The sequence below is a fragment of the Aspergillus stella-maris genome, assembly GCF_047715825.1.
Source record: "Aspergillus stella-maris strain CBS 113639 unplaced genomic scaffold BDV14scaffold_10, whole genome shotgun sequence".
NCBI lineage: Eukaryota > Fungi > Ascomycota > Eurotiomycetes > Eurotiales > Aspergillaceae > Aspergillus > Aspergillus stella-maris.
The window spans coordinates 33644-59443 of record NW_027396804.1 but is presented as its reverse complement, the minus strand read 5'-3'; the positions used below and the strand labels follow the sequence as shown (position 1 = coordinate 59443).

At 51.6% G+C, this 25800-nt stretch overlaps 11 protein-coding genes across 11 annotated transcripts; 5 read left to right on the top strand and 6 right to left on the bottom strand.

Annotated features, from left to right (window-relative positions):
- Positions 1 to 442: 442 nt before the first annotated feature.
- Positions 443 to 3148, bottom strand: BDV14DRAFT_168075 (epsin). Its single transcript, XM_073767790.1, has 4 exons — positions 2477 to 3148; positions 2321 to 2390; positions 2040 to 2260; positions 443 to 1980 (listed from the first exon to the last, which is right to left on the bottom strand). Exons 1-4 carry the CDS (start codon positions 2547 to 2549, stop codon positions 626 to 628), a joined length of 1719 nt encoding a protein of 572 aa, XP_073630982.1. The 5' UTR covers positions 2550 to 3148; the 3' UTR covers positions 443 to 625.
- A 73-nt stretch (positions 3149 to 3221) lies between these two features.
- On the bottom strand, positions 3222 to 5642 carry trpE (anthranilate synthase TRP2). Its single transcript, XM_073767789.1, has 5 exons — positions 5339 to 5642; positions 5087 to 5235; positions 4951 to 5024; positions 3363 to 4884; positions 3222 to 3301 (listed from the first exon to the last, which is right to left on the bottom strand). The coding sequence occupies exons 1-4, from the start codon at positions 5348 to 5350 to the stop codon at positions 3575 to 3577; spliced, it is 1545 nt and encodes a 514-aa protein (XP_073630981.1). The 5' UTR covers positions 5351 to 5642; the 3' UTR covers positions 3222 to 3301; positions 3363 to 3574.
- Positions 5643 to 5649: 7 nt separating this feature from the next.
- BDV14DRAFT_168069 (uncharacterized protein) lies at positions 5650 to 6969 on the top strand. Its single transcript, XM_073767788.1, has 2 exons — positions 5650 to 6542; positions 6615 to 6969. Exons 1-2 carry the CDS (start codon positions 5935 to 5937, stop codon positions 6934 to 6936), a joined length of 930 nt encoding a protein of 309 aa, XP_073630980.1. The 5' UTR covers positions 5650 to 5934; the 3' UTR covers positions 6937 to 6969.
- A 443-nt stretch (positions 6970 to 7412) lies between these two features.
- BDV14DRAFT_7183 (WD40 repeat domain-containing protein) lies at positions 7413 to 9931 on the bottom strand. Its single transcript, XM_073777364.1, has 5 exons — positions 9607 to 9931; positions 9520 to 9536; positions 9274 to 9422; positions 7590 to 9185; positions 7413 to 7535 (listed from the first exon to the last, which is right to left on the bottom strand). Exons 1-5 carry the CDS (start codon positions 9654 to 9656, stop codon positions 7509 to 7511), a joined length of 1839 nt encoding a protein of 612 aa, XP_073630979.1. The 5' UTR covers positions 9657 to 9931; the 3' UTR covers positions 7413 to 7508.
- Positions 9932 to 10012: 81 nt separating this feature from the next.
- BDV14DRAFT_197249 (rhomboid family protein) lies at positions 10013 to 12148 on the top strand (the record flags this gene model as incomplete). Its single annotated transcript, XM_073772631.1, has 2 exons — positions 10013 to 10167; positions 10843 to 12148. The coding sequence occupies 2 exons, from the start codon at positions 10013 to 10015 to the stop codon at positions 12146 to 12148; spliced, it is 1461 nt and encodes a 486-aa protein (XP_073630978.1).
- Positions 12149 to 12399: 251 nt separating this feature from the next.
- On the top strand, positions 12400 to 13629 carry BDV14DRAFT_7167 (HpcH/HpaI aldolase family protein). Its single transcript, XM_073777361.1, has 2 exons — positions 12400 to 12778; positions 12896 to 13629. Exons 1-2 carry the CDS (start codon positions 12650 to 12652, stop codon positions 13565 to 13567), a joined length of 801 nt encoding a protein of 266 aa, XP_073630977.1. The 5' UTR covers positions 12400 to 12649; the 3' UTR covers positions 13568 to 13629.
- An 86-nt stretch (positions 13630 to 13715) lies between these two features.
- Positions 13716 to 15148, top strand: BDV14DRAFT_206732 (chaperonin 10-like protein). The gene is made up of 3 exons (XM_073774969.1): positions 13716 to 14018; positions 14118 to 14348; positions 14457 to 15148. The coding sequence occupies exons 1-3, from the start codon at positions 13741 to 13743 to the stop codon at positions 15025 to 15027; spliced, it is 1080 nt and encodes a 359-aa protein (XP_073630976.1). The 5' UTR covers positions 13716 to 13740; the 3' UTR covers positions 15028 to 15148.
- BDV14DRAFT_206729 (transcription factor domain-containing protein) lies at positions 15085 to 17750 on the bottom strand (the record flags this gene model as incomplete). The annotated part of the gene is made up of 9 exons (XM_073774968.1): positions 15085 to 15181; positions 15284 to 15422; positions 15465 to 15718; positions 15800 to 16231; positions 16286 to 16377; positions 16452 to 17094; positions 17152 to 17472; positions 17525 to 17622; positions 17685 to 17750. 9 exons carry the CDS (start codon positions 17748 to 17750, stop codon positions 15085 to 15087), a joined length of 2142 nt encoding a protein of 713 aa, XP_073630975.1.
- A 56-nt stretch (positions 17751 to 17806) lies between these two features.
- BDV14DRAFT_206727 (major facilitator superfamily domain-containing protein) lies at positions 17807 to 19718 on the bottom strand. Its single transcript, XM_073774967.1, has 3 exons — positions 18643 to 19718; positions 18323 to 18569; positions 17807 to 18255 (listed from the first exon to the last, which is right to left on the bottom strand). The coding sequence occupies exons 1-3, from the start codon at positions 19516 to 19518 to the stop codon at positions 17933 to 17935; spliced, it is 1446 nt and encodes a 481-aa protein (XP_073630974.1). The 5' UTR covers positions 19519 to 19718; the 3' UTR covers positions 17807 to 17932.
- A 200-nt stretch (positions 19719 to 19918) lies between these two features.
- BDV14DRAFT_187877 (LLM class flavin-dependent oxidoreductase) lies at positions 19919 to 21597 on the bottom strand (the record flags this gene model as incomplete). Its single annotated transcript, XM_073771002.1, has 5 exons — positions 19919 to 20657; positions 20721 to 20903; positions 20956 to 21203; positions 21259 to 21447; positions 21496 to 21597. 5 exons carry the CDS (start codon positions 21595 to 21597, stop codon positions 19919 to 19921), a joined length of 1461 nt encoding a protein of 486 aa, XP_073630973.1.
- A 557-nt stretch (positions 21598 to 22154) lies between these two features.
- On the top strand, positions 22155 to 23505 carry BDV14DRAFT_197243 (zinc-binding alcohol dehydrogenase family protein; the record flags this gene model as incomplete). The annotated part of the gene is made up of 3 exons (XM_073772630.1): positions 22155 to 22411; positions 22468 to 22913; positions 22964 to 23505. 3 exons carry the CDS (start codon positions 22155 to 22157, stop codon positions 23503 to 23505), a joined length of 1245 nt encoding a protein of 414 aa, XP_073630972.1.
- Between the last annotated feature and the right edge of the window lie 2295 nt (positions 23506 to 25800).

The window sequence follows — 25800 nt, the reverse complement described above, 5'->3', positions numbered from 1 at the left end:
CCGTCCAAGACGTTGCCGTGCGGGTTGCGGCAGGTACGGTGCGCTGCACGAGCCGGGACGGGGCCTGTCGGGACCTCGTGGGCACCGTGTCGCGCCTTCCTGTTTAGATGTGTTGTAGGCTTACGGATATGGTGGGCTTATTTCACGTCCATATGAATGGATGGTAGATTGATAATGTAAGTTTGAGCATGTAGGTAGGTAGATATGGACGTATTTGGCAGGAAAGTATATAGTGTCAGGTTGGTAGACTTATTTACTTAAGCTTAGCTTCTCTGGAGATGCAGACAATGGGATGAATAGAATGGGATGATAGATAGACATGCCCGACCGGTACTAGTATCAAAGTATCAAGTGGAATAAATGGATATGTGACAGAGACAAGAACGAAACAAAGACAAAAACAAAGACACAAGGAAATATGGCAAGTGATTAAAAAAAAAAAAAAAAAAAAAAAAAAAAAAGATCAACAAAAACAAAGAAGAGTGGTATCTGGACACCGTAAGTCGAATGTACGGATGGGAAGAAGAAAAGTAGTAACAAAAGGGGAAAGATGCAAGGCAACGATGGTAACAACTAGATGAACATCTCATAACGACCGGTCAACCAACCACCTCCAATCGCCATCTTACAAATCTATCAGACTTCCACCCTGTTGCGGCTGCTGTTGGTGTCCGCCCCACGGGTTGCTGTTCTGTGGAACATACCCCGTCTGCTGCGGAACGAAAGGCTGCTGCTGCTGGCCGAAGAACGGGTTATTACCCGTTGCGGTAGCCCTTAACCGATCCAAACCTTGACCGGCAGAGTTAACAAATGTACCAGGTGCCGTGTGCTGCGCAGGAATACGCAGATCGCCCGTGTTGCCAAAGGTATCTTGTCCCTCTCCGCTGGCCAAAAGAGCATTCAGACGAGCAGAGTGCGGGTCCATTTGGGGAGCGGGTTTGGGAGGAGCCAAGGTCGCCGTTTGCTGTGGCGATTGAGGGGTTTGCGCTTGGTAGTTTGCGATGGGATTGTAGGAGGATGTTGAAGATGTGAACTGGTTGGAGAATTGGTTTGAGAATTGGTTGGTGGCGCGGTCTTCAGAGAGAGTGTTGAGGGAGGGCGCGCCTGATGTGGCGGGGCGGGGGCTTGAGAATCCTTGCGTGCCGGTGCGCGCGAATGGGTTGTTGGAGCCTGTGGGGAGGGGCTTGAGGGCTTCTGGCTGGGGGCTGGCCCATGGGTTGTTTGTGCCGGGTGAGAGCATGTTATCTTGCTGTTGAGGTTGCTGTTGTTGCTGCTGCTGTTGGCCAAAGGCGTCCGTTCCCCATGGGTTGTTGGTGCTGAAGCCGGTTGCCTGTGGTTGGAGGGTGGCCTGAGGCTGCAGGAAGCTGTTCTGAGCATACGGGTTTTGGTTGTACCCGGTAGGCTGTTGCTGGAAGCCGTTGGAGTATCCGTTCATGCCAGTGTTCTGTCCCTGGAATCCAGTCGGGTTCGCGTATTGGTTGTTCAAGTAGCCCGTCGTCAGCGGCTGCTGGGCGTTGATCGGGTTACCGAACCAGTCGACAGCACTTTGCTGCTGGTAGCCCTGATTGTAACCGGTAGGCTGTGGCTGAGTGGCAGGCGTGCTGTCATCAAACAGAGACTGGGCGTTGCTTTCTTCCAGCTCGCGCCTGCGGAGCTCTTCCTCCTCCTTGCTCAGCTTGATCGCCTTGGCTAGATCCACGTCATCTTCACCGTCGCCCTGGTTCGCTCGTCGCCTGCGCTCCGCCTCTTCGGCTTCGTGCTTGCTTGCTTCAATCGCTAAGCGGTACTCCGCGTCATCATCATCGTTACGCCGGCGTTCTCGTCGCTCTCGGCGCGGCGGCGCAACTCCGTTCCCATGACCACCGTGATAGTCATCAAGGCCGCTGACTCGGGACTTCCAAAGCTTGCGGTCAGATCGCTCGCTGCGCAGTCGGTCTTCGTCGAGGATAAGGGCGGTAAGTTCTTTCGCAGCAACACGTACTGAAGGTACCTCAAATTAGCGCGTGACCCACGCACAGTCAAACATGGGGGTATCTCACCATCCTGACCAACATCGCGACTGTCCTCATCAACATACTGGAACTCGCGCAGTGTCTTGATAATGTAAACGTTCTTCCGCGCCCACGTAACAACAAGTTCCGATCCCTCATGAAGACAGTAATCGAGAACCTTCAATGACTTGAGCACATGGCGCCAGTTCTTGCCCTTGTCGTTCAACCGCTTGTCTAGCATATCCATAATCTCGTAGAAGTCGGTCGGGCTGCAAGTGACGTAGTTGGTTAGCACGGTACTGACATCCCAGGAACCAATGTCAACCTACCTGCCAAACGTCAAAGAGGCAATCTCAGCCATGTCAGTCCCCGTGGGACCCCAATGGTCGTTACTCGTCGCTGTAAAACCCGCGAGCGTTAGCGATCAATTGGCGTGCGTGCCCGACCGGATCGGACCTCCGGATGAACAGGGAACATGAACATACCATTTCGCACTTTCACCTGCACGGCGGAGTAACCCTTTGTAACGTTTTTGACGCTGCGCACGACTTTCGACATTGTGATGGTGTTGTGTGAGGAGTAGTAGAGGAGGGAGGAGGGGGGCGGTAGTCTAACTCTAGTGTAGTGTAGAGTGACGAGGGGGCAGAGGGAACCCGGAGACGGGAGTGGCAGTGAGGCTCAGTCTCGTCGGGCTGGACCTCGAGGGCGGATTAGGCCGTGGAAAAGAGCGGTCGGCGATGGGAGTAGAGATAGGGACAGGGGAGTAGGTCGGTTGGTTCGGTTTCCCGTGATCGCGGACGGGGTGATGGGAGAGGGAGAATGAAGTTGGGAGAGTGTCTTGGTTGTTAGAGCCAGTCTCGGTCTCAGTCTAGCAACTAGTGCTGTGGCGTAGGTAAGCCGCGTTCGGAATCGCCTGCTTTTGTCCTCGACAACAACGAGGATAAAGAGGGGTGTATTGTAAAGGCGGAGATAAAGCCGACAGTCATGCAAATTCGATCGCCCAAGACGCGAGGAGTCAAAAAGCGAACGTTGGAAGAAGGATTCTGCAGCTGGACAGTTGGTGTGGTTGTGGCGCAAGGCTGACGACGCAACTCTACCACCGCATACATTTAACCAGTGGATTGCAACTCCGGATGCAATAAACTCAACAATTACAGGCTACAACAATTCACTCTTTGCTCGAGATTGTCCGTCCAGTGGCGGTCAGACTTCATTACACTCATGATGGAAGGGGGCGATACAGAATGTGAATGCCTAACGGCTAGCACTTTGCCGAGAACTGCCATGGAACGTTCGACGGCACTAGAGCAGTATACTAGGGTCCTAGTACCATTATTAAGGGTCTTGTCTAACAAATGCCTCGTATCGCAGCAGTTCGCACTTCGCAGAATAGACGCAGTGTCGGCTATCTGTCCACGGTGTTCGTGTCTGCTGTGGCGGTGCAGCTGTACTATGACTTCATCGCTGCTGTTCAACGTCCCTGGCAGACAAATGAACAAGGTCGTATGCGTATTCTATGAAGCCGTCATTCATGTCAATTTATGCTATAGCCGAAATTACCCTTATCTGCTAATTTAACTTTTCTATTTCCCTTCCATGCTCAGATACTTCTCCTCCGCGCCCTTGATACACGCGATGTTCGCTCCCAGCTTGTTCAGCGTCTCCACATACTCATCATAGGGATCCGAATCAAAGACAATGCCACCGCCTGCTTGCAAGTATGCCACTCCATCTTTCACGAGCATCGTCCGGAGCGCAATGCAAGTATCCATAGCACCTGGAATTTCGGCCGACCCGTCGGTCGTCGCGATATTGTATCCGAAGTAGCCGACTGCTCCGGCGTAGACTCCTCGCTTCTCGCCCTCCAGTTCTGCGATCAGCTGCATAGCCCGTACCTTTGGTGCTCCAGAGACTGTGCCAGCGGGGAAGATCGAGCGGAAGGCGTCAAACCGAGACTTTTCTGGTCGTAAAACACCGGAGACTTGGGAGACCAAGTGCTGGACGTGGGAAAACTTCTCCACAACCATCAGGCGGTCGACCTGTGTGGTAGTTGGGTCACAGATGCGGTTCACGTCGTTGCGCGCTAAATCGACAAGCATGACGTGCTCTGCGCGGTCCTTCAAGCTCGAACGTAGCTCGTTGGCAAGCGCCTCGTCTTCCTCGGGGGTCTTTCCACGCTTTACGGTACCGGCAATGGGGTGTGTGATAATGCGGCCCTTCTCTTCCTTGGCCAGAAGTTCTGGGCTGGCTCCGACTAGTTGAAAGTCCTCACAGTCAATGTAGAAGAGGTAGGGGGAGGGGTTGACTGTGCGGAGGTGGCGGAAGAGGTTAAATGGGTGAAGCGAGGTTGGCCGAGACAAACGTTGCGAAGGTACTGTCTGGAAGATGTCGCCCTTTGCAATGTGCTTCTTCAGCGTCTCAACGTGTCGTTCGTATCCTTCGCGTCCAATGTTGGAAGTGTACTCTTGGTTCTGAATAATCGGGCCTTGCGGCGGCAGAGGGATGTCTGGCCGTTGAAGAGTGTCGATGATTCGTTGGATGACATTCTGGCCTTGCTTGTAGTTGGCGTCAAGCTCCGCATCGTTACTTGTAATGGGGATGTAAGTGACAACCTTGACTACCTGAAAGAAGTGGTCAAAGGCGATGATAGTGTTGAAGAGCATGAAAAGCGACTCCGGGATACCGAGAACATCCTTGAGTGGTCGCGCAGTTTTGGGTTCAAAGTATCTGACGCAGTCGTAACCCACGTAGCCAATCGCACCTCCAGTGAGCGGAGGAAGGGTCAACCCGGGGACTGATGCGACGCGGAAGTTGGAGAGCTTATCCTCCAGAATCGGGAGGGGGTCACTTTCAGGGCCATGCCCAGGTCCGGTCTTGAGGACGGTGTGAGGATCTATTTTGTGTAAATCACAGGGTTAGTCCAGCTCAGACCTATTCAGTATTTGCGCATTTTGCATACCGGCACCAACAAAACTATATCTTCCAATTGTTTCCGTTGTCGCAGCACTCTCGTATAAGAATGATAATTTCGACCTGTTGCGCAGACGGCCAAGTCAGCATCCCTTCAATGGCACCATTCAAGGGCGGCAACTCACTTCTCAGCAATTTTCAGGTATGCGAGCGTCGGGGTCAGAAGATCGGCCGGAATGGACGCGGTGAGGGGGAGGAGATTGGGAGCGAATTTGGAGTCTTTGGACTGGTTGATCGCAGTCCTGGCTGTCTCGAGCGAGGGTACAATGGTGATCTGAGTCACAAAGTATTATTAGCGCACAGGTTCAGGAAACTGGTCCGGGGCGACGGGACTGAGGTCGCAGAGGGACCTGGAAAATGTCAGGAGGAATACTCACAGGTGGCGCCATCTTGACCTGGTGCACTGCCAATTGCAAGCAAACAACAGGCTGTGGTGGTGCGGGGGAGTTGTGCGGACGAAATTTGGCGGAGCAGGCGGAGCGACAGCGGAGGGCCAGTTGGGTCAATAATCTGGCTCCGATAACCACTGCGGTAGATTGCAAGGAAGCCGATAAGAAGTATGAGAAAGAAACAAAAGAATTGAGCTCGACAATGTGATACTTATAGTACTTCCACAGATTCAACAATGATCTGTGACTCAGATAGTAAATAATAACTAACTAGTGTTCGATAGACTATCGATAGCATGAAGATCTGACAGGCGGGATTTCCTTCAGACAGGCTTCAGCCGGCATCTCCCCAGTAGCCTTACATACCGTCCAACAGGGCAGGAGCTCCCCAGCCATTGCGCCCTCGTGACCTCCAGCCTCTACACCGATCTTGACCTTTTCTCTTCCCCAACAACCAATCCTTTTCGGCGAGGGAGCGATAGCTGTGAGATCCTGCAAGGGCATCTTCAGGGTGGGCCTTTGACTGAATTTGAAACACCAGTCCGAACTTTACGAACGCCCTATCTACAGAAAACAGTCCAACAATGGTGAATCCTATCTCTGCAGATGCAGGCGCAGGCGCAGCAGCAGCTCAGCTTCCCAGCCCCGTGACAGACAAATCACTGCATTTTGAGAATGAAAACGGCAACAATGGGGATTTCTCAGACACCGTCTTTCAACGACTCACCCGGCTTGCAAATTTATCTCTTGACAAAGGCCATCAAAACAACTCGAATTCCGACATCAAAACATTACATCTATGTATCGACACTATAGAATCAATCTTAGACCCGCGACCAGATCTCACGAAGGAGATGACCCTTTGCCGTCCTCCGACACCTGATCGCAAATTTACATCGCCAAGGAATAGCATTGACAAAAGTGCCTCCCCGCCCCCATCACAGTCGAGAAATACCAATGATGGCAGCGACACTCACTCTCCTTCACTCCAAAGCGAATCAACATCTTCGCAGCCATGTGACTCATTAGCAATTCTCGACAGGGCGAAAATGGTCGACGAGGAGTTGAGAGGGGTGAGCGAGGAGTTGAGAACTCGCCGCCAGGAGACTCATCAGATATACGAGCTCCTTAGGAACGAGCGAAGGCAGCAGAGGGAGAGGATTGTTGAGTTGGAGAGCGAGATTGATGAATTGTATGTTTGGTGCCATGTTTAAACTACAACGCAGCGCTGCTGGACGTTCCGGGACTGATTGTTTGTCAACAGGAGAGCAGATGTACAGGAGGAAATGGCTGAGCGGGAGGCGCTTCAGGGAACTGTTCATGGATTGAGGACTTGGGTCGACGGATGGCCGAAGGAGCCCCAGCAGACTAAAACTGGAGGAGGGTGGTGGTCCAAAAAGAAGGTTGTCAAGCCGAGTCAATTCGACGCCGATGCCCTATTTGACGGCATGACAGCCTGGATGCGAGGCTGGTCAGACATGGAAGAAGAATTCCGCAATCGAGACGAAGCCCGCAGGATGAGACGAGAGGATCATAAGAACAAGCGGCAGGACCGCGATGGACAAATTCCAGAAACAAATCAATAACAATAGTAATAATAATAATATATAATAATCAGGGCACCGCCCCATATGACATTGTGATCCTTTTAATATCATTCAATCGACCGTATACAGCGACAGAGAAACGAAAAGCCAAAATATCCACCCATAGCATAACCGCATGCTATCCGATTCCGTTCCCATCAGCAACTAAATCGCGCCTTTCGCCTGATTCCAAGTACTCTGCGCCCTTTTGTATCGTCTAACCCAAGCATATCATAGCATATATTGTGGTATAAGAAGAGAAATGAAGGATGGAAGGTGATGAAGTCCTCCAGAGTAGAATGGTGCGCTGTAGAATAAATACCCCTCGCCCCCGCTAAACCAAGTATGACAATATGTTCGAAATGTGCCGGTGACGGCATGAGTGGGGTGTCGAGAAGCCCCGTCTCAAAGAGCGGTTTCGGCTCTCTAAGGTGGTGTTGTTATTGCTGCGCAATAAGGTGGTCGTTCGTTCTGGACGGCTGGAGGCTGAAGGGGGGCACTGGACCACCACATCTGCTTTCCTGGGTTGCTGGCTTGACGTCGTGTTTATCTTACAGATGGTGCTGTGACCTTCACCGTTGCATGTTGATAAGAGCCACCTATTATCTTGGTTAGCGCGCTGCAGGGGTAAGGAGGAAAATTCGAACACATACCTGTTTGCCAAACCCAAACGCCAACTTCTTAGCATCGGTATCCCAAGTCAATGAACGATCCTGGACATCTTCTAGACTTCCGTTGTGTCCATTCGTAGGGGGGATTTCTCCTTCTTCTATCTTTGTTGCTTCTGATTTCGGTGATTTCCAAGTCGCGATGGCAGGCCCGCCACGTTGCGCATTCCAGATCGAGATAGTATCCTTACTAGCGGCGGCAAGGGCGAATCCATCAGGGGAGAAACTGGTGGCAAGGATAGGTAGGGATTGGCCTAGCGAGAGGCTGTGTATGCATTGGAACTCGCGAGACCTCAAATCAATGTGCCAAAGCTTTACCGTGTCGTCCGTAGATGATGAAGCAAGAACCAACGGTTGGTTCGATTGCTCAGCCGGGTCCGGTTTGAATTGAATGGCCGTAATATGACCATCATGGGCATCATTCTGGCGAATGTCATGAGTTGGGACCCAGAATGATGCACTAGAAGAGGATGCTGCCACCGCGACAGGCGATGCGCCTGCATTTGCGCAGCGAATGAAAGTCCAAGGCTGCTCCGGGTCGCCAGAGGTGTAGGTTTGCTTGAGGTGAATGCTGGAATCGATCTCGCATTGATAAACCGACATCCCACCACAAGCGAATGCCTGAGTGCCGTCGAGCCAGACAACGTCTAAGATTGAGTCGTCGACAATCTGAGGAGGGGGAAACTCTTCGGGCCGTAATGAGTCGTCCCAGAGAACCAATTCTGACATCTTGCTGTCGGAAGCAACAACCATCAACCTGGAGCCACTGTTCGCCCATTTCATGCCGGATATCATTCGGGGAACTTCTGGTAAGAGGTCCACAGCATTCCCAGCAACATCGTACATCGTAATGGATCCTCGCATGTCATTGTAGGTAGCAACGGCCAACTTCTCGCCGAGAGGATCCCATGCCACCGCTGAAACACATGAATTATCACCTTTATTTTCGACAAGCTTGTCTTGTACTGGCGATGACGTTGAAGACAGTTTGTATAGGCTGCAGAAGGTGTCACCAGCTGCAACTATAACAGTGGGGTCCCGTGGCCGCCAAAGGGTCGCTGTCACGTGGCCATCACTAGCCACATCGAGGATGGTGGTATCGGGGCTGAGGTCATCAGCCTTGGCGGGGGTGATCTGGACGCCAACGCTATGTCCGTTGGTCAGAGTGAAAGTCGGGGCCGCGGCTGGTTCCTGGTTCTGCAAAGCCGGTCGGATCCCCATGCTCATGTCGCCGTCGCCATCCACAGTGGCCGTCTCACCTACCGATGGTGACTTTGCAATATCGGGCTTGCGCTCATTTGCAATTCCGTTCGTAGAGTCGACGTCCATGGATACTTCGTCTCCGTTAACATCCCCGCGATCGCCGCCTTTCTGAGATGCATTGTCATTCTCGGGTGCGGCGACTTCGGTAGTCGAATGACCGTTAATTACGACTACATCTCGCGCAACCTTGCTTGTGGGTGACACTGGCGGCTGATTTGCGCTAACGATGAGTTCGCTTGGCCCTTGTTGCTTTTCTGGCTCGAAGGGTTTTGGCCCAAAGAAGTAATCTGATGGCTCGAATGGGACAGAATTACCCTCCTAAATCAAAGTTAGATGAAAAGCAAATTGAGGTAATGAGACTGAAATGCCAAAAGACAATTAGAAAGAAAGCGATTGTGTAACGTGCCTTGTCGAGCGATTGTTCGAGTTCGTGATATTGAAGACCCTTCTGGACGAGCGACACTAGCGCGTGAGTCCGAATATAGGGAGCAAAAGGTAAAGTCTGCGGGTCACGGTTCCAGGCGCGTTGGAGTGTCACAGCAGCTTCGCCATGGCCTATGAGAAGAGTCAGAAGCAGGGTACAGAGGTAAACGGCAATTTCAATCTTGAGAAAATTGGTGAGGGGTTGTTGAAAAAGAAAAGCTCCACGAACCCGATTCTTGAAGGTACCTATGCACTCGTCAGTATCAATTGCAATTTGAGCAACAAAGCGCAATGAAAATATCCGAGATAGGCGTACCTCCATATCAAGTAATTGACGTGGTGCGATGTGAGATCTGGTTGTGCCATTGCTTGTTACATATGACAGCTAAAATCGCGAATGGTGGACGAGCATCCCAGAAGGGAGAATGGTAGGTTGAGGATGCAGATCTGCGGAGGATTGACTCCAGAAGAGGAAAAGTCTGCTGACGGCAGATGGAGGAAGCGAGGCGAAGGCGGAGACAGTCAGGGACGGATCGGAGAAGCCAGGAAAGAAGGGAGAAAGCAAAAAAGAGCTGGGATGGCAAGTTGACGATGAAGAAATTAGAGGTGAGGGAGAGGCGCGGCAAGGTCTGGGGATAGCCGATAGATAGCTCAAGACTAAGCTAAGTGGGGAGGCTTGGAAAGAGACAGGTGATCAAAGAAAGGGCCAAGCAGCGTTGGACATGGTATGCACCCTGAAAGACGACAAAGCTGAAGAGGGAATGGACAAAGGTGAATGTCGGGACGGCACAGCAACGTGTGTCGGTTCAGACCCGCCGGCTGCAGAGGACGGAGAGCAGGGAAGCAGCAGTGAGAGTCTGGGTGGTCTTGAGACTGGGTGAGTGTTTGGTAGCAGGTGAAGTTGAAGATGCGATGCGATGCGAGACGAGACGGCGGCCGGACTGGAGATGAAGGAGCAGGCGAATGAACGACAGTCGCGCAGAGTCAGCTGGGATTCTCGATTTCTCCAGGCGGCTCTGGGATGCGAATTGAAGGTTGATGGAATCTGGAAAAGTGGACTGGCGCTCTCGGGCTTGACTCCTTGTGGCGTCTGGCCCACGGTTGGCCTGCAGCTGGATGCCAGAGATCGGCCTGTGCTTAGCTGCACGCAGTTAGCCTGTCTGTCTGGTCTGGTCTCAGAATGACGGAGAAGCGAGAGTTGCTGGCAGAAGATACTTGACAAGGTTCGAGAAACATGTAATATCTTTTGTCGCTCTTCCTTTTCAATGGAGAGCTTTGAGATTGAGAATAACCTTAACACCTCCGTGACTGGAGCTGGAGCTGGAGCTGGGAACTTTGTTTGATTGGCTCACGTGCCAAGCCTTTCTGCCTGGGGCAGGAATCTGTGCGCATCATAAATGACTAAGCGCATGTTATGGATAGCATAACTCGGTGTCTTGAATAACTCCAGCATGAGACAATGTTTCAGAAAATAGTTATATAAAAGCTATAGAAGTACATATCCATAGTAAAGAGAAGTTAAAAACTATGAATTATCCTAACAACCTTGTAGAGTTGCAGCGCATAGCCATCTGACCGCTCTCAAACTCCCGTCCAACCTCCAGCCTCCTCCGCCTCCTTTGCCGCATCGACAACATTATTTGGGCTCAACAACAGCCTGCGGTCTGCGTCCTCCTGCAGCCGCAACGCTTCCCTCCACCATGGCGCTCAGAATAAACATCCCTCCGGCGACTCGTATCTGCCTCATCAGCCTTCTCACTCTCTCCTTCCTGTACAACATCGCCCGATGGCGCCAACTCGACATCACCCCCGGCACTGCTACCATCTCTCCTCCGATCCCCTACCTGACCCTCGTCCCATCTCAGTTCATCTTTAACCCATGGACAATCATCACAGCGACATTTGTTGAGCAGAATATTTTCACCGTTCTCTTGAACCTCGCCACACTCTTCTATGGAGGGAAATACCTTGAGCGCGCCTGGGGCTCGCGAGAGTTCACCAAGTTCATCGTCACCATCGCCGTCGTGCCGAATGTGGTTATCATCCCATTATACCTGTTCTGGTCTGCGGTCAGGGGTGGCTCAGGAAGCGGGTACGCCTTGTTCTCTCACCAGGAGGAGTGTACCGATTTGTGCACATTCCATGCTGACTCGCCCTCGTCCAGTGTCACACAAATCTGCGGCGGCATCTCGATCCAAGCTTCCTTCCTCGTTGCATTTAAGCAGCTCGTTCCAGAGCACACGGTGACCATCTTCAAGGGTCTGGTCAAAATGCGGGTTAAGCACTTTCCGGCCGTTTTCCTACTATTGAATACGTTGAGCGGAATGATTTTGGGAACTCGTGTCGCGACTACTCTTGCGTGGTTCGGTCTAGTGACGAGCTGGACATACCTCCGTTTCTTCAAGCGGCAGCCCGATCTCTCGGGTACTTCTACCGACGGGTCTGGGATCAAAGGCGATGCAAGCGAGACATTCGCATTCAAGTGTCTCTTCCCCGATGTTATGCAGCCACCGATTGGCGCGGTATCTGATGCTATCTACTCTGTTCTCGTCTCGTTGAAGATTTGCACACCGTTCTCAGCGGAGGAAATCGCTTCCGGAAACCAGCAGGCTCTCGCTCGAGGCGAGGCCGGCCTTCCCAGTCTTTTGAGCAACCGTGGTGGACGAAGCATGGCCAAGCGAGAGGAAGCCGAGCGAAGACGAGCGGTAGCGCTGAAGGCGCTGGACCAGAGACTTCAAGCGGCTGTTGCTGCCAGGACTCAGCCGAGTTCATCCAGTCCTCAGCCTCAAACCGCAACGCCGTCAGTTCCCGGACAGACCATGCTGGGTGAAACCAGCTATACACCGGATCACGCATGAGAACTGGAGTGTGTCGAAACGCCGCATGAATTCTGGAGTTTGGTTAATAGGTCATTGGGATACGAGTGCTGGAGCTGGATGCCTATGAGTGCAACCGGTTGGGGATGGTTACGCTGATTTGATATATGTGATTTATTATTAGCCTTGCATTTCGTGTATGTAGCTATATACCTGATTCGTTAGACCTGCGCTTGATCCTTGTACTCTACGTGAGATGTAACAGCTGCTTCAAGACATTGCTGATACTAATCCTTGAACAGCTACATAATTCGCCATCCACCTCCAAAATCCAATCGCGATAATCGCAATGACAATGACAAACACAAACACAAACCACACTCGATCTCGACAAACATCGGTCTATCTCCAACGGCCAACGGATGAGCTCCGGCCGACCAAGTATATTTGAGTTGAGCAGAATATCTCGCCAACACTCTTACCACGTCCGTGTTCACTTCTTTCGTCCGAAACCCCGAACCTACCAACCAACGAAACTCCAAGATGACCTCCAAAACCCCCCTCCAGCTCTCCCTCGAGCGCGCCGCAGCCCGTCAAGCCCCCTCAATCGGCCAATGGCTTGAATTCCCCGGCTACCACCTCGCCAGGACCGTCGCCGCGCTAGGCGAGGATGTACGTTCTTTCTCCAACTCAACCTATCTTCTTATCTACATTTCCCCTTCCCCTCATCTCCAATTCACCCTCATCCTCATGTCTTAGTAGCAATATACTAACAATGGACATGTGAAGTGGGTCCTAATAGACACCGAACACGGCGCAATCCCGGACGCCGAAATGGCCCTCTCCATCGCAGCCGTCGCAGCAGCAGGCGTAAGCCCTATAGTGCGCATCGCTTCCTCAGACCCCTGGATGATGAAGCGCGCGCTCGACGCAGGCGCGCACGGGATAATGGTCCCCATGTGCGAGACGGCCGAGCAGGCAAGGGCTATCGTCGCGGGGTGTCGGTATCCACCACTTGGTGTACGCGGGGCCGGCGCAATGTTCGCGCATAGTGCGTTTAATACGAATCCGCGGGATTACTTGTTACATGCGAATGAGCGGGTTACAGTGATTGTGCAGATTGAGTCAAGAAAGGCGATTGAGAATATCGAGGAGATCGCCTCTGTCGAGGGCGTCGATATGTTGTTTATAGGTCCGAATGATCTTGCAAGTTCGATGGGCTATGTTGCGTTTGAGCACCCGCATATTACCGAGGTCCAGGAGGCGATTGAGACTGTTAGGCGCGTGGGGAAGGAGAAGGGGAAGTATGTTGGGCATTTTGCGTTGAGTGCGGAGGAGGCGAGTAAGAGGTGGAAGCAGGGGTTTGATTTTGTGAATTGTGGTGCGGATATTGTTGCGCTGACTGCTTGGATGGGGGGTGAGATGGGGAGGTTGAAGGAGATGGTTCAGGATGAGTCATAGTATTTGTATTTTGTATAGGAATTGAATGGGGGGTATAAACTTATAGATGGGGGAAATAATACCTATAGATAGCCCGGCCCGAGACCCGACGCGCCGCAAAATATATAAGCATCAGTAGCCACATACTCCCTTCACCATCCACCTCAATCAAAACTGAAAAATCAGCCATAAAAATGACCCAATCCAACCGCGCCGTCGTCTGGGTCTCCCAGAAGACCCTCGAAATCCAAAACCGCCCCATCACACCCCCCGGCCCCAACGACGTCCTGGTCAAGGTCATAACAACCGGAATCTGCGGCTCAGACGCACACAACTGGTCTTCAGCAAGCGTCTCAAAACAACTTATTCTCGGCCACGAGTCAGCAGGCATTATCGCTGAAGTCGGCAGCAATGTCAAGGATCGCGTCGTGGGTCAGCGCGTGGCGATTGAGCCGGGATTTGCTTGTTTGAAGTATGCAGGCTTGCCCTAACTCCCCACTTACTTTTTACCTCCTCTCTCCTCTAAAGGACAAACAAAGAACTGACTGGTGACTGTTTGGCCGTGATGTAGATGCGAATTCTGCCTCCGCGGGAACCAGAATACATGCGCGAACTTGAAATACTGCGGAATGGACCCGACGGGCGGTACACTGCAGCAATATTTCACCTGCGGCGCACACATGGCTGTTCCTTTGCCGGAGGGTATAAGCTGGGAAGAGGCCGGTGCGATTCAACCACTCGCTATTGCGGTGCAACTTGCGAGAAGAGCGGGGCTGACGGCTAGTAAGACGTTGGCTATTTTGTATGAGACCCTTGTCTTTGCCCCAACTCCTCTGATCTGATCTGATCTGATCTGGATGTAATGAGGCAAATCGGATAGTGAAAGTACCCGCTGACAATGTCAATCCAGCGGCTGTGGTCCCCTGGGGTTATTGGTAATCGCAATCGCAAAAGCCTACGGCGTGCGCAAAATCATCGTCTTCGACATAGAGCAATCCCGCCTCGACTTTGCCCTCTCCTACGGCGCAGACATCGGCATCCTCTCACCCCCTCCAGCACCAGCAGAACCCAAATCTGACCCCCTAAAGCACGCAACAACCTTCACATCCACCGTAATCAAAGACCACAACCTAGGCGGAGGCCAAGGCATCGACATCTCCATCGAAGCCAGCGGCGCCGAAACCTGCGCGCAGATGGCTCTTACAATCCTCAAGCCTGGTGGGACGTGTATCCAAGCTGGTCTTGGGAAACAGCTTGCGAATGTCCCACTGTTCTTGCTTACGGCTAAGGAATTGACGCTTAAGGGGACGGTGAGGTTTACGCCGGGATGTTATGAGGAGGCGATTGATCTTGTTGCGCAGAAGAGGGTCGATCTGAAGCCGTTGATTACGAGGACGTACCCGCTTACGCAAGCTGCAGAGGCGTTTGAGGTCCAGGCAGGAAGGAGGGAGGTGAAGATTGTTATCTTTAATCAGGAGTAGACTCTTTTTTCTTTCGTCATAGGTATGAAATGTATCGAAATGAGACCAGTTAGCTAGCTAGTTAAAACTATTCAACCCCCAAAACACCTCACTCGAATCAGGGAACTGCTCCCAAAGCAACCCATCGAGAACCGGTAAAGAAGGGAATCCCATGCTATTGTACATGTTGAAGTCCGCCGCATTTACACCCGTAGGATCACTCTCATCAACCTGTGCCCCGGCTTTCTCAGTCCTATCCGCAAGTCCAGCCCTAGACCCCCAGCCCTGAGCCCTCGGCCTCACCCTCGGACTCTGCAACAACCTCTCCAAAATCGCCCGACTCCGACTCGCGCCAGGCCAAATCGCTTCAAGGTCACCCAGGAAGCGGAGTGCGTTTTTCACGTCCGAGAGGTGTGCTGTTACCTTTCCCTCTTGATCTCTTTCATTCTCCGCATTACCGGTGCCGTCATCTCCATCTGTCTCTGTCTCTGTCTCTGTCATGCTTAGTAGCAAGATTCCGGAGATTGTTAGGTACTGCACGCAGAATGCTAGATGGTGCGAGGGAGGCACCCGTTCCCGGATTAGTTCTGCGGCGCGGATACAGCTTTGTGCGGCTGTTATGCATTCTGTTGAGGGGGTTAGGAGGGTGGGCGAAACGTTTGTGATGCCTGTGTGGTGTGGGATGGATAGGGAGTAGTGCGCTGCTAGTGGTCTAAACCACCCAACCAACCATCCATTAGTATTGGCATCTATACCTCAATATAAAAAAGGGAAGAGAGAGAAGGATGCATACCGATAAAGATTCATAACCGTCCCCGCATGCAAAATAAACACAATCACACACATCGTCAGCCCAGGCCCCGACTGACTCATATTCGCACTGAAGCGAATCCCATCAGGTAACTCCTGTAACCAGTCGTCTAGTTCTCGCACGAAGCCGTCGAGTGTTGGGAGGAGTGTGCTCCAGTCTTCATTGCCCGTGACGAGTCCGTCGCGCCCTCTGATTCGGTTCGAGGAGTAGAATCTGTGTACGCGTGCTGCGATGCGGCAGAGGCGCGTGAATGCGAGGAAGCCGGTCATTGGGGAGGATCGTGGGAGATGGGATGGGGAGGGGTTGGGCGGGCCGTATGTCTCGAGGTCTTCGTTTGATATGTCGAAGGGGAGGTCGCAGCAGCAGTCTGCTTCGTCGGTTGCCATGGGGCGACCGAGGCAGGTTGACATGAGGCTGTATCTACCTTAGTAAAGATGGTCAGGGTTCTGTGAAGGGAGAAAGGCGTACCAGTCAAGCGTAAAAACACTCCACCACGTACACCTAGCAACCTGCGCCTCGATATACTCTGCCGGATTGGGCGTTCCCAGCGAAAGCCCTTTCTATCGCAAGCCAGTCAGTCAGTCAGTCAATAAGTCAAACCACCACAAACACACAAGAACATGGGAAGAAATACAAGACTAGAAACATGCAGCCCCAAATCCTGCGCAAGCCGCACAGCCTGCCCCGCAAACCGCCAACTCTGCGACAGCGTATTCCACCCTGCAGAGCAAAGTGCCAATAACCCAAGACACTGCACCTGCTCTAGAAAGACCTCGCCCGAGGACGCAAAATGTAGCAGGAGCGCTTTTTGGTAGTACTCTATACCCGGGAGCGAGGAGGACCCAGGCGCCCTTGGTAGGAGACTCGATGCGCATGCGCAGACTGCGAAGAATACCGAGATGAAGCCGCGGCCTACGCCTGTATCGCGCTTTGCGCTGGCGCTGTTCATGAGATGGTACCGACGCATGAAGTCTGGTTTGTATAGGATTGGGAATGTGTAGTGGAGTTGGTCGAAGTAAATGTTCACCAGTAAATCGGAGACATACTGTGGTGGCCGGCCCAGGTCACCGGGGTGCGGGAGGTAAGGCAGTTCCGGCCAGACCTGGCCCTGGATGAAGAAGGGGAGGCTGACTTCTGCTCCTGCACCTGGTCCTGCTGCTGCTGCTGAGGTTCCAAGTGGATGGGTTGTGCAGGGGAGTGGCTTGCTGGATGTTCCGCCGGGGGAGAGGCTCGCGACGGCCTCAATCATCATTTTATTGGTTGCGCCGCCGATGTATCTTGCTTGTCAGAGACATGATAACTACAAAGACAAAGGGGGTGGGGGTAGAATATACCTCAACCGACCATAAGAGTCAGCGACCATATGCCCGACCGCATCGACGGGCGTAGGATACGTCTGTGTATCCTGACCTTGAGGATTCCCAGAAGATTCAGAGACAGCTCCAAGACCAAAACCAGGCGATCGATCCGGTATCGAAGCAATCTCTGGCATCTCGATGATCGGCCCAGAACTAGGCGGCGGATGGACAGACGTCTCATGGCGCGTATCTTGCTGTGCCGAGGCAATGCAGTCGGAGAGTGTCTTGGCTAGGCCCTCGAGGCGTTCGCACAGGTTGTCCATGTGCTGGCAGCGCTCTTCGAAGGAGGCGGCGTATCTGAGGTTGAAGTTAGGGTTAGACCCAACCTTGCAAAAATGAGGAGACGCACCGTCGACTAGCAGACGCATTATCGTTGCTATCCTGGAACTCGCAGATTTGTTCGCGCGATTGGCAGTTGTGGCAGGGGTCTTCGCCGTCGCATTTAATCTGGAGGTGTGAGTATACAGTACTCTTAGAGTGAAGTTAGGGCAAGGAAGAATAGTACCTACCTTCTTCCTGCGACAGGAAAGACAAGCCTTCCAAATGCGACCATCTGATTTCTTAGAGCTGACCATTCTGTTCTACAGGTAATAATGAGGAGGAAGATGAAGAGGAGTTGGAGAAGCGAACAGTCAAGAAGAATTAGTGTGGAGATCTTATCTGCTTAAGTGTACAGTATACTGGCCATACCATTGACTATTACTCTTCTTATCTTATCTACGAGTCATACTTATCCATATCAACCCCAGTAAATGGTCTAGTATAGATACCGGAACCCTCGTTCGCCATCATTATCCCCATTCATTTCTCTCTCCTCCCTCTCCATCTTCCCATTCTCCCGCCTCAAATAAGTCCTCAACATAAACGCACAAACACACCCCATGCCCAAAACCGCCAATTCCGCACCAAACGACTTGACATAATACGGCCCGTACTTGCTCGGGAAGATATAAGACCCCGGTATACTCCCGATATTCCCCATTGCATTGACGATTCCAATCGCCGCTGCGCGTTTTGCAGGTGGGCGCGGGATTGTGCTGCTTATCCAGGCGAGCATGACGAAGCCGGAGGCGTAGCCGACTGTATTTATCGATCATTAGTCACTGTGCTTTTGATATTGCGCCTGTGGATTTGGGTGAGGACTCACTTGTCATCAGGAACATAGAGACGTATCGGGGTGCCGTGGATTGCGTGGTCATTGCGATTATGTACCCGATTATACAGGCGAGTGCTGGACACAGGTAATGGAAGAAGCGCTCGCCCGTGCGATCAGCGTGCCAGGCATTCGGGAGGGCAATGAGAACGGATAAGATCCATGGCGGTGCAGTGAGGAGGAGGGTAGTCGTCGTGCCGTATCCCAGAGACTCGGTAATTGTAGGGAAGAAGTAGCTGAACTATACACAGTAAACATGTCAGCTTCAAAACTTACAGATAAGAGAGACGAGAGAGACGGGAGAGGAGACAAACACAAAGCCCCATAATCGTACAATGATACGACAACCCCAGTAACCAAACCTTCGGATCAGTCACAGCCTCCCTCAGCCCCCCAAATGCATCCCCCATCGTCGCCCCCCTCGAGTCCGACTCCGAATCCCCCCCAACATCCAAATCCAACCTCGCCTGCGCAATCTGCTTCTCGCGAGTTGATAACCAAGCCGTCGTAGACGGATAATCAGGCAATATAAACGCCGCAACAAGCGCACAAAAGACCGTAATCACGCCCTCCAGAATGAAAAGCCATCTCCAGGCCCTAATCCCAGCAGTCCCCTCCATGCGCCCTAGTATACCAGCGGCAATAAGACCGCCAAAAGCCTGCGCAACGAGATTCCCGACATTAAGCAATGTAACACGCAACTGCATCTCACGCCGCGTATACCACCTCGACAGGAAATAAATACTCCCCGGGAACAGCGCCGACTCTGCGCACCCTAGAAAGAACCGGCAGAGGATGGCACCAGTGGCATTATTCACGCACGCCGTAACAGCCGAAATAGCGCCCCAAAGTGCGGCGCAGGAACAAAGGTACCAGCTGGGTCGATTCAGTGTGTTCAGGAGCATATTCGACGGGATCTGAAAGGCGATGTACCCGACCAGCAGGATCGAGATGCAGGTCTGGTACTGCACGTCTGAGAGGGCGAGGTCGGCTTCTAGACCCTTTAGGCGGGCATTGGCGAAGTTGTTCCTGTCGATGAAGTTGAGGATGAAGAGGACTATTAGGACGGGGAAGACGCGGAGGTCGATTTTGCGGCGGAGGGCGCGCTCCTCTTGTTTGCTGAAGGGTATGGGGTCGCTGGTCGGTTGGTGTTTTTCGGTGATGGTGGGTTTGGTCTTGGGGTTGGCCATGTTGAAGATGGGCTTGAATAGGCTGAGGAGGAGGACGTACTGATGGAGGTGATCCACAGCGGAGATAAACAACGGTTTCTGGCTGTTTTAAAGCATCTTCGACTGCTGGAGATGCTCTGGGGAAGCGGATCTCGGATTGTTATCGTTTGTTCATGGTCCTCGACTCTATCTACAGGGTTCTTCCCCTCATTCTGCAGCTGTTGCAATCCAGACTGTACGGGCCGGGGTCCGATGCCGCATTGAGATGATAACCCTGTCGGACTTCAAGCGTCTAGATGGGATTGATAGGGAAGGATCACGGAGATATGGCAGCTAGAGTTTATTGGTCTTCAGGTCAGGAGACGGTGGATCGTTGATATTGACGATAACAGGAACCTGCAGAACACTAACTAGACTACTATCAAGAATCACCAGCAAATGGGGCTTCCTCTTGGTAAACATCGTACTTGTATCCACTGCCTACGTGGTCGTCACGAAGCCTGCTCTGGCCCTTGCCTTGGAGCTTCTCTCGAGCCGTCAATGTCCCCTCTGTACCTTCGGTCTTAGGAGCATAAATCCCACGGCGCCGCAGCTCGGGCACAAGCAGGTCGACTACATCCTCAAACGTACCAGGTGTCGTCACGTAGGCTACATTGAACCCGTCAACGTCTGCCTCATTCACCCACTTCTCAAAGACATCTGCAACCTGCGATGGAGTGCCAATTGCGACAGGCCCCAGACCTCCAATTGATGCCATCTCACCGACCAGTCGCGGAGTGAGCTTTGGAAGGTCTGGTGTTCGCGCAGTGAGCATCTCTGCCACGGAAGTCACCTTGTTCGCTTCTAGTGAATGTTTCACTGGGTCGATTTCCTCGTCTAGAGGCACTTTGGAGAGGTCGATGCCCGTCCACCCGGAGAAGAGCACAAGGCCGCCAACAGCAGAGGCGTGCTTCTTGGCGCGCTCGTACTTCTCTCTTGCTTCCTCTTCGGTGCGCCCGATAAAGGGGGTCATGCTGGCGAAGAACTTGATGGCCTGTGGGTCACGTCCGGCCTTCTGGGCCATTTCGCGAATCTTAGCTACACGTGGAGCTAGCACAGATGGGCTGTGCGCGGAGACAAATATTCCCTCGGCATGGGTCGCACCAAACAGGGAGCCAGCGCTGCGGAACAAGTTAATGTGGAACAATTAATGTGGTACAGGTGGGTGTATGGGCAATACGTACGGTGACGTGCCCGCTTGGAAAAGAAGTGGTGTTCGCTGCGGGCTAGGATCAACAATGTGCTTGCTCTCTAGGTGATAGAACTCTCCATCATGCTTGATCGTTCGGACTTTCGCTGGATCCGTGAAGATATCGTTGGCTACATCTTTGACAATGGCATCACCTGCCCATGACCCTTCCCATAATCTGCAGTAGTCAGCAGAAAGCTCAAGACGAGTGATGCTATATAAGAACTTACTTGTAGAGGACGCGAACATACTCGTCCGCTTGGGCATAACGACGGTCGTGGTCCGGTGGCTCATCAAGGCCAATCGCTTTGAACGCTCCTTTCTTCCAGCCGGTGACGATGTTCCAGCCAATCCGGCCCTTGGTCAAATGATCAAGGGTCGAAAGCCGCTTGGCCAGTAGAAATGGAGGCTCAAAAGAGGTGGAGGCTGTGATAGCAAAGGCGAGATTCTTTGTTACGGCTGCCATAGCCGAGATAGGCTGCGCGATAGACACGATTAACCTCTATTTCAAATCAAAGTGTTCAACTACTCACGATCGAGGGATCAGTCATAGGCCACTGTGCCGCCCGTCGGATACAGTTATCTATCGAGCCTTCGTAGGTATCGTGACCGCCATAAGTGTCTGCCAGGAATAGCGCGGCGATGTCTCCTCGCTCTAGGACTTGGGCTAGATTGACCCAGTAGTCGAGGGTACGCTTCGTGGCAGAACGGTCCTCGGGGTCCTAAACACATTTAGCAAGGTTTATAGAACAACGGTTCTTGTGACAAACCTTCCATTGCCCAGGCGACATATGTCCAACGGTACACATGTCAAATGCGTTCAAGATGATTTGCTTCTTGCCGCCAGTGGCGGAACCCTGAGTCTCCGCCATATTGCTATGCACTGATCGACGTCTCCTGTTCAAGATCGGATTCTCGGGATGATAAGGTATATCTGACTCAAGTCTGTCTCGATCGTTGCAAAGTACAATGTCAATGATCCTTCCGCTCATTTAAGCGCTCCAGCTAAACAATTGCATGGTCGAATTTGAGAAAGGTTCGCTCGGATCTCATCCTGCTTCTCGGACCGGATCACGGCAGCGCGGCCACAAGCGTACGTAAGCTCTAGTATTAGGGCTTTGATCCCGGTACTTGTAGTGACGGTGATAGGGCTTTGAAGGCGACTTATCTGCACTTCTTCAAGTAGTTGTTCAGTGATCACCGAGTGCGTGACACGGGACTGCCCCGAGTGCCGTGGTTCTAGATTCGGAAGATGTGGGTGACATGGATTGGCAGCATAGTGCAGTATAATGCATAGTAACAAACAGACGGACGTTTTTACTGTAAGCGACCGAGCTTCCATCATACTCATGATCAAGGATATAAGGAGTTCTTTGTCTCCATCTTACCCCTAACAAGGTGTTGTAAGGATCGACAAGTAGCAACAAACATGGCTACCGCGGTATCAACCATCATTTTACCGGAAAAGACGCAGTTGAGCACTAAGCTCTGCGGGTACCAATCTGAGGGAGAGCATGAACACGAGCAGCTTCATAGCATTTTTTCGCAGCAAGCTCTGCTTCTAAAAGCAGTCAAGGAAGAATACACCCTGATCAAAGACCATGCGGTCCCAAAGCTGCTTCATCCAGACGAGATTCTTATCAGAGTTGCCGCGGTTGGCCTCAACCCCGTTGACTGGAAGGCTCCGTAAGCTGCAACCTCTCCGACATTTCTTTCTGAATATCACTAATTGACTTCAACAGGGCATTCAATTTCGGCATTCCCGATTTACCCTGGGTTTTTGGGCGAGACTTTGCGGGAACCGTCGTCAAAACATCACATCACTTATCGAATCGTATTCAGGTAGGAGACGTTGTTCTGGTACCGTCGACCGATTATCGAGACATTCGCAAAGCAGCCTTTCAAGAATATGCGGTGGCGACCCTCCATAATACCGCAAAGATCCCACAGAGTATCTCACTTTATGAGGGGGCCTCCATCGGCGTGGCTTATGTCGCGGCAGCGCTAGCGCTGGGTGTCTGCTTCGGCGTGGATTTCTCAAAGGCGACGACCACGCCAGGACCTAATCTGGTGCACATCTTACAAGGGTCGGACAGAAAGATGATACCAGAGGATATCGCAGGAGAATGCTTTTCAGAAGGCGAGATGCAGCAAGCAAAACACGGCGACTGGATCGCAATCTGGGGAGGTGAGCATTCTCCCTGGGTGTTGAGCGTGAGTGAGGCTAACCATCGGCAGCTTCCACCACAACGGGGTATATCACATTGCAGCTAGCAAGGCAGTGTGGGCTGAGGGTCATTTGCGTGGCCGACATTGCTCGTCACGGGCGAAAATTGCAAGAGGCCGGAGCAGACGTGCTCGTCGACCGCCACGACCCAGAACGTGCCATCGAAATAATTCGGGGTGTAACGGGAGGATGTCTTCACTATGCACTGGATATGGTTGGCAGAGAAACAGCGACTGTTTTGCGAGAAGCACTATGCACTGGTCCTGACAGCCCGCCGGCACACCTGTTGGGGCTGACGGGATTGCCGAAGGGCCGACACCAACGGATTCGTTATCATGCAGTTCCTATCAAGCTTTTCCATCTTTGTGTTCCTGTTGCAGAGGGTTTAATGCGCTGGTTGGAATGTTTGCTGGAGAAGAGAGCACTGGTACCGCCGGAATTGATCGTTCGAAAGGACGGGCTGGCCGGTGTGAATGACGCTTTGGCAATGCTTCGGGATGGATCCGCTTCAGGGAGACGAGTGGTTGTGGAACTTGAAAGGTCCGGCAGTTGACGAAATTGAGGTGGAAAAAGAAATCAACGCAGTAGTTTCAACGTCAAAAGCGAGGGGGAGAGAAGACGTACAAGTGGAAGTCGGAAGTCGGGCCAAGGAAGTTGAAGCTGAATATGGAAGGTGTCACAAACTAGGTACGTTGTATAATCAGGTGATCACTCTCGTGATTTTCTACTGCACAAGAATATATATTTATCGCAGTTTAGCTGAATCTCAAGTAAACATGAAACACTATCTAATCTAATCTAAGACTACCAAGTCAGATCATCATCCCGGGCGACTCAGAGCCAGCCCTAGCACCCATCTTACAGACAGCCCGCAATTCATCCAGTGGCCTCCTTCTCATCCGTGCCTAGATCTGCGTTAGTTCAACTGCTAGTTGGACCGGACAGTAGGGTCAAAGGTGCTCATGCTTACATCTCACGAAGCCCATCTTGAAGAAATCTGTAGACGTGCTAATCCTCTACAGAGTGGCTTCCTGGTGACTTCAATGAAAATCTCGTCCTCGCTTGTAGAGTTGCGAAAGATATCTTCAGCCCCAACACGGTCTGGTAAGCCAATGCGTGGGGGAGGAAACATGTACGTCCCTCCACTGAACGCACAGATATTCCTCGCAAACCATGGATCACCTGGCATAACTTCGCGGTCCCTTTTTCATGCCCATTGCGCCCGACCCGAAATATCAGACTAAAAAGAGTACAATTTTTCATCGACTTCGGGCGGTCTTTGTCGCTGCGCCCAATGCTTCACTTCCAGTGTACTTGAAAGTAGGGAAGGAAAGGTACTGGGGCTGCAGCAGTCGCACGATCTTATTCTTTTGTGTTATAAAGATGGTGTATTTCGAGTCAATCTACGATTCGATACAAAGAGAGTAAGCCCTTGGTCGCTGGCCCGCCGACTCTAGTGCTACCCAAGGCTGAGCTTCTTTGTGAAAGCCCTCAAGCTCGCTCAAACATGTATAATGGGCTTCAGAGGGCATCATGAATAAAAAAAAAATACAGACAACCAATGCATTGACTTCAGTGGTTTCTGGTGACACAGAGTGACAAGAAGCATGGTCACTCTACACAAAGACTACGGAGCTACAAAGAGGCTGCTGATACTGATTTAGAAACAAATGAGAAAGGGGATCTGACTCTGGCATGTCACCAAGCGATGCTAGTAACAGAAGGACCATTGGTTGATTAAGTAAATAAGATTGGTTGATTAAGTAAATAAGAAGAGTAGAAAGCGATATATAAGGAGAGTTTTGATAGACAGCTGAAGTACAAAGGTAAAACTAGAGACCACAAAGGCGCATAATCAGAGAACCGTTCCCTCCCTTCTATATCAACATAGTACATAGATGCAGGTGCGGCTTGTTGAGAACTAGCAGAACTCAGAGTAAGAGGGCTCTCCAGTCTGTTATGGGTGCTTGGGCTGTTGATACGGGGGGCACGTAGAAACAGTAAGCTGACAATGCCTTGGAACGGATGAGCCCCTGCAAAACAACAAAGAGAATCCTTTGACTAACACAAAAAAAAAATAACTAGTGATTCAACACTTCATGCCAGAGTAGGAAGACACATCGGTTAAAAAAGAAGAAGGGAGGTAGAGAGCTCCAGCTACTGAGGGCCGCCATATATAAGGACCAGCAAATTGCAAGGTCACACTCGTTAATCAGGTAATGCTATAAGAATACCAGAGAATCATCCTCGATTATTCTTGCGTATGAGTGTGTAGCCTCTGATACAATGAATGGATACATATTGCTACTGCGGGGAAAACCAAACAACGGCCATGAATTGATAGTGAAGATACTGGCCATGAGATCTCAAACAATAGGTAAACCTTACGCATTCGATAACTAATCAGGCGGTCCAGAGCCAGCTCTGGTGCCCTAACAAAGAGGCAGATCGTTGTCGGATTGCCCTATATTCTGGTCAGCTTTATTTATTTTTCACTAGATCAATGTAATAGGTAAGGTATAGATACTTACATAGACGGAAGTTGAGATAACTGGCAAAGATTTATGGTCTTCAGCTTTGAACCCAATGTCATTAAGAGTGGTCTCTGTACCACCTCGTGGAACAACTCATCCTCACTCTCGAGATCAACAAAGGGGTTATTGGTGATCACATTTGACGGTTTTTCTGGATCTTTGGAAGGCCACGGAAACCTATAAAAAAACCCCTTTGTATACGCAGATGTTCACACCGCAGCAGCGTAATGTTGAAAACTGTTGATTCCAACTCAGGCCGGTAAATATCGAAGAGGGGACATCTCCTTTTTGGTGGAAAAGAAAAGATTCTGCAT

Bases quoted from the DNA above. Each gene is read 5' to 3' on its own strand.
- BDV14DRAFT_7183 (XM_073777364.1), bottom strand. From the start codon at position 9,656: ATGGCACAACCAGATCTCACATCGCACCACGTCAATTACTTGATATGG. The intron at 9,186-9,273 runs GCACGTTACACA...ACTTTGATTTAG, and splicing joins TCGAACAATCGCTCGACAAG to GAGGGTAATTCTGTCCCATT. The intron at 7,536-7,589 runs GTATGTGTTCGA...CCAAGATAATAG, and splicing joins CGTTTGGGTTTGGCAAACAG to GTGGCTCTTATCAACATGCA.
- BDV14DRAFT_168069 (XM_073767788.1), top strand. From the start codon at position 5,935: ATGGTGAATCCTATCTCTGCAGATGCAGGCGCAGGCGCAGCAGCAGCT. The intron at 6,543-6,614 runs GTATGTTTGGTG...GTTTGTCAACAG, and splicing joins GAGAGCGAGATTGATGAATT to GAGAGCAGATGTACAGGAGG.
- BDV14DRAFT_168075 (XM_073767790.1), bottom strand. From the start codon at position 2,549: ATGTCGAAAGTCGTGCGCAGCGTCAAAAACGTTACAAAGGGTTACTCC. The intron at 2,391-2,476 runs GTATGTTCATGT...CGGGTTTTACAG, and splicing joins GCAGGTGAAAGTGCGAAATG to CGACGAGTAACGACCATTGG. The intron at 2,261-2,320 runs GTAGGTTGACAT...CGTCACTTGCAG, and splicing joins GCCTCTTTGACGTTTGGCAG to CCCGACCGACTTCTACGAGA.
- trpE (XM_073767789.1), bottom strand. The intron at 5,025-5,086 runs GTGAGTTGCCGC...TCTGCGCAACAG, and splicing joins TACCTGAAAATTGCTGAGAA to GTCGAAATTATCATTCTTAT. The intron at 4,885-4,950 runs GTATGCAAAATG...TACACAAAATAG, and splicing joins ATATAGTTTTGTTGGTGCCG to ATCCTCACACCGTCCTCAAG.
- BDV14DRAFT_7167 (XM_073777361.1), top strand. From the start codon at position 12,650: ATGACCTCCAAAACCCCCCTCCAGCTCTCCCTCGAGCGCGCCGCAGCC. The intron at 12,779-12,895 runs GTACGTTCTTTC...GGACATGTGAAG, and splicing joins TCGCCGCGCTAGGCGAGGAT to TGGGTCCTAATAGACACCGA.
- BDV14DRAFT_206727 (XM_073774967.1), bottom strand. From the start codon at position 19,518: ATGGCCAACCCCAAGACCAAACCCACCATCACCGAAAAACACCAACCG. The intron at 18,570-18,642 runs GTTTGTCTCCTC...TACTGTGTATAG, and splicing joins GTACGATTATGGGGCTTTGT to TTCAGCTACTTCTTCCCTAC. The intron at 18,256-18,322 runs GTGAGTCCTCAC...CGATAAATACAG, and splicing joins CTCTATGTTCCTGATGACAA to TCGGCTACGCCTCCGGCTTC.
- BDV14DRAFT_206732 (XM_073774969.1), top strand. From the start codon at position 13,741: ATGACCCAATCCAACCGCGCCGTCGTCTGGGTCTCCCAGAAGACCCTC. The intron at 14,019-14,117 runs GTATGCAGGCTT...GCCGTGATGTAG, and splicing joins CCGGGATTTGCTTGTTTGAA to ATGCGAATTCTGCCTCCGCG. The intron at 14,349-14,456 runs GTATGAGACCCT...ATGTCAATCCAG, and splicing joins AGTAAGACGTTGGCTATTTT to CGGCTGTGGTCCCCTGGGGT.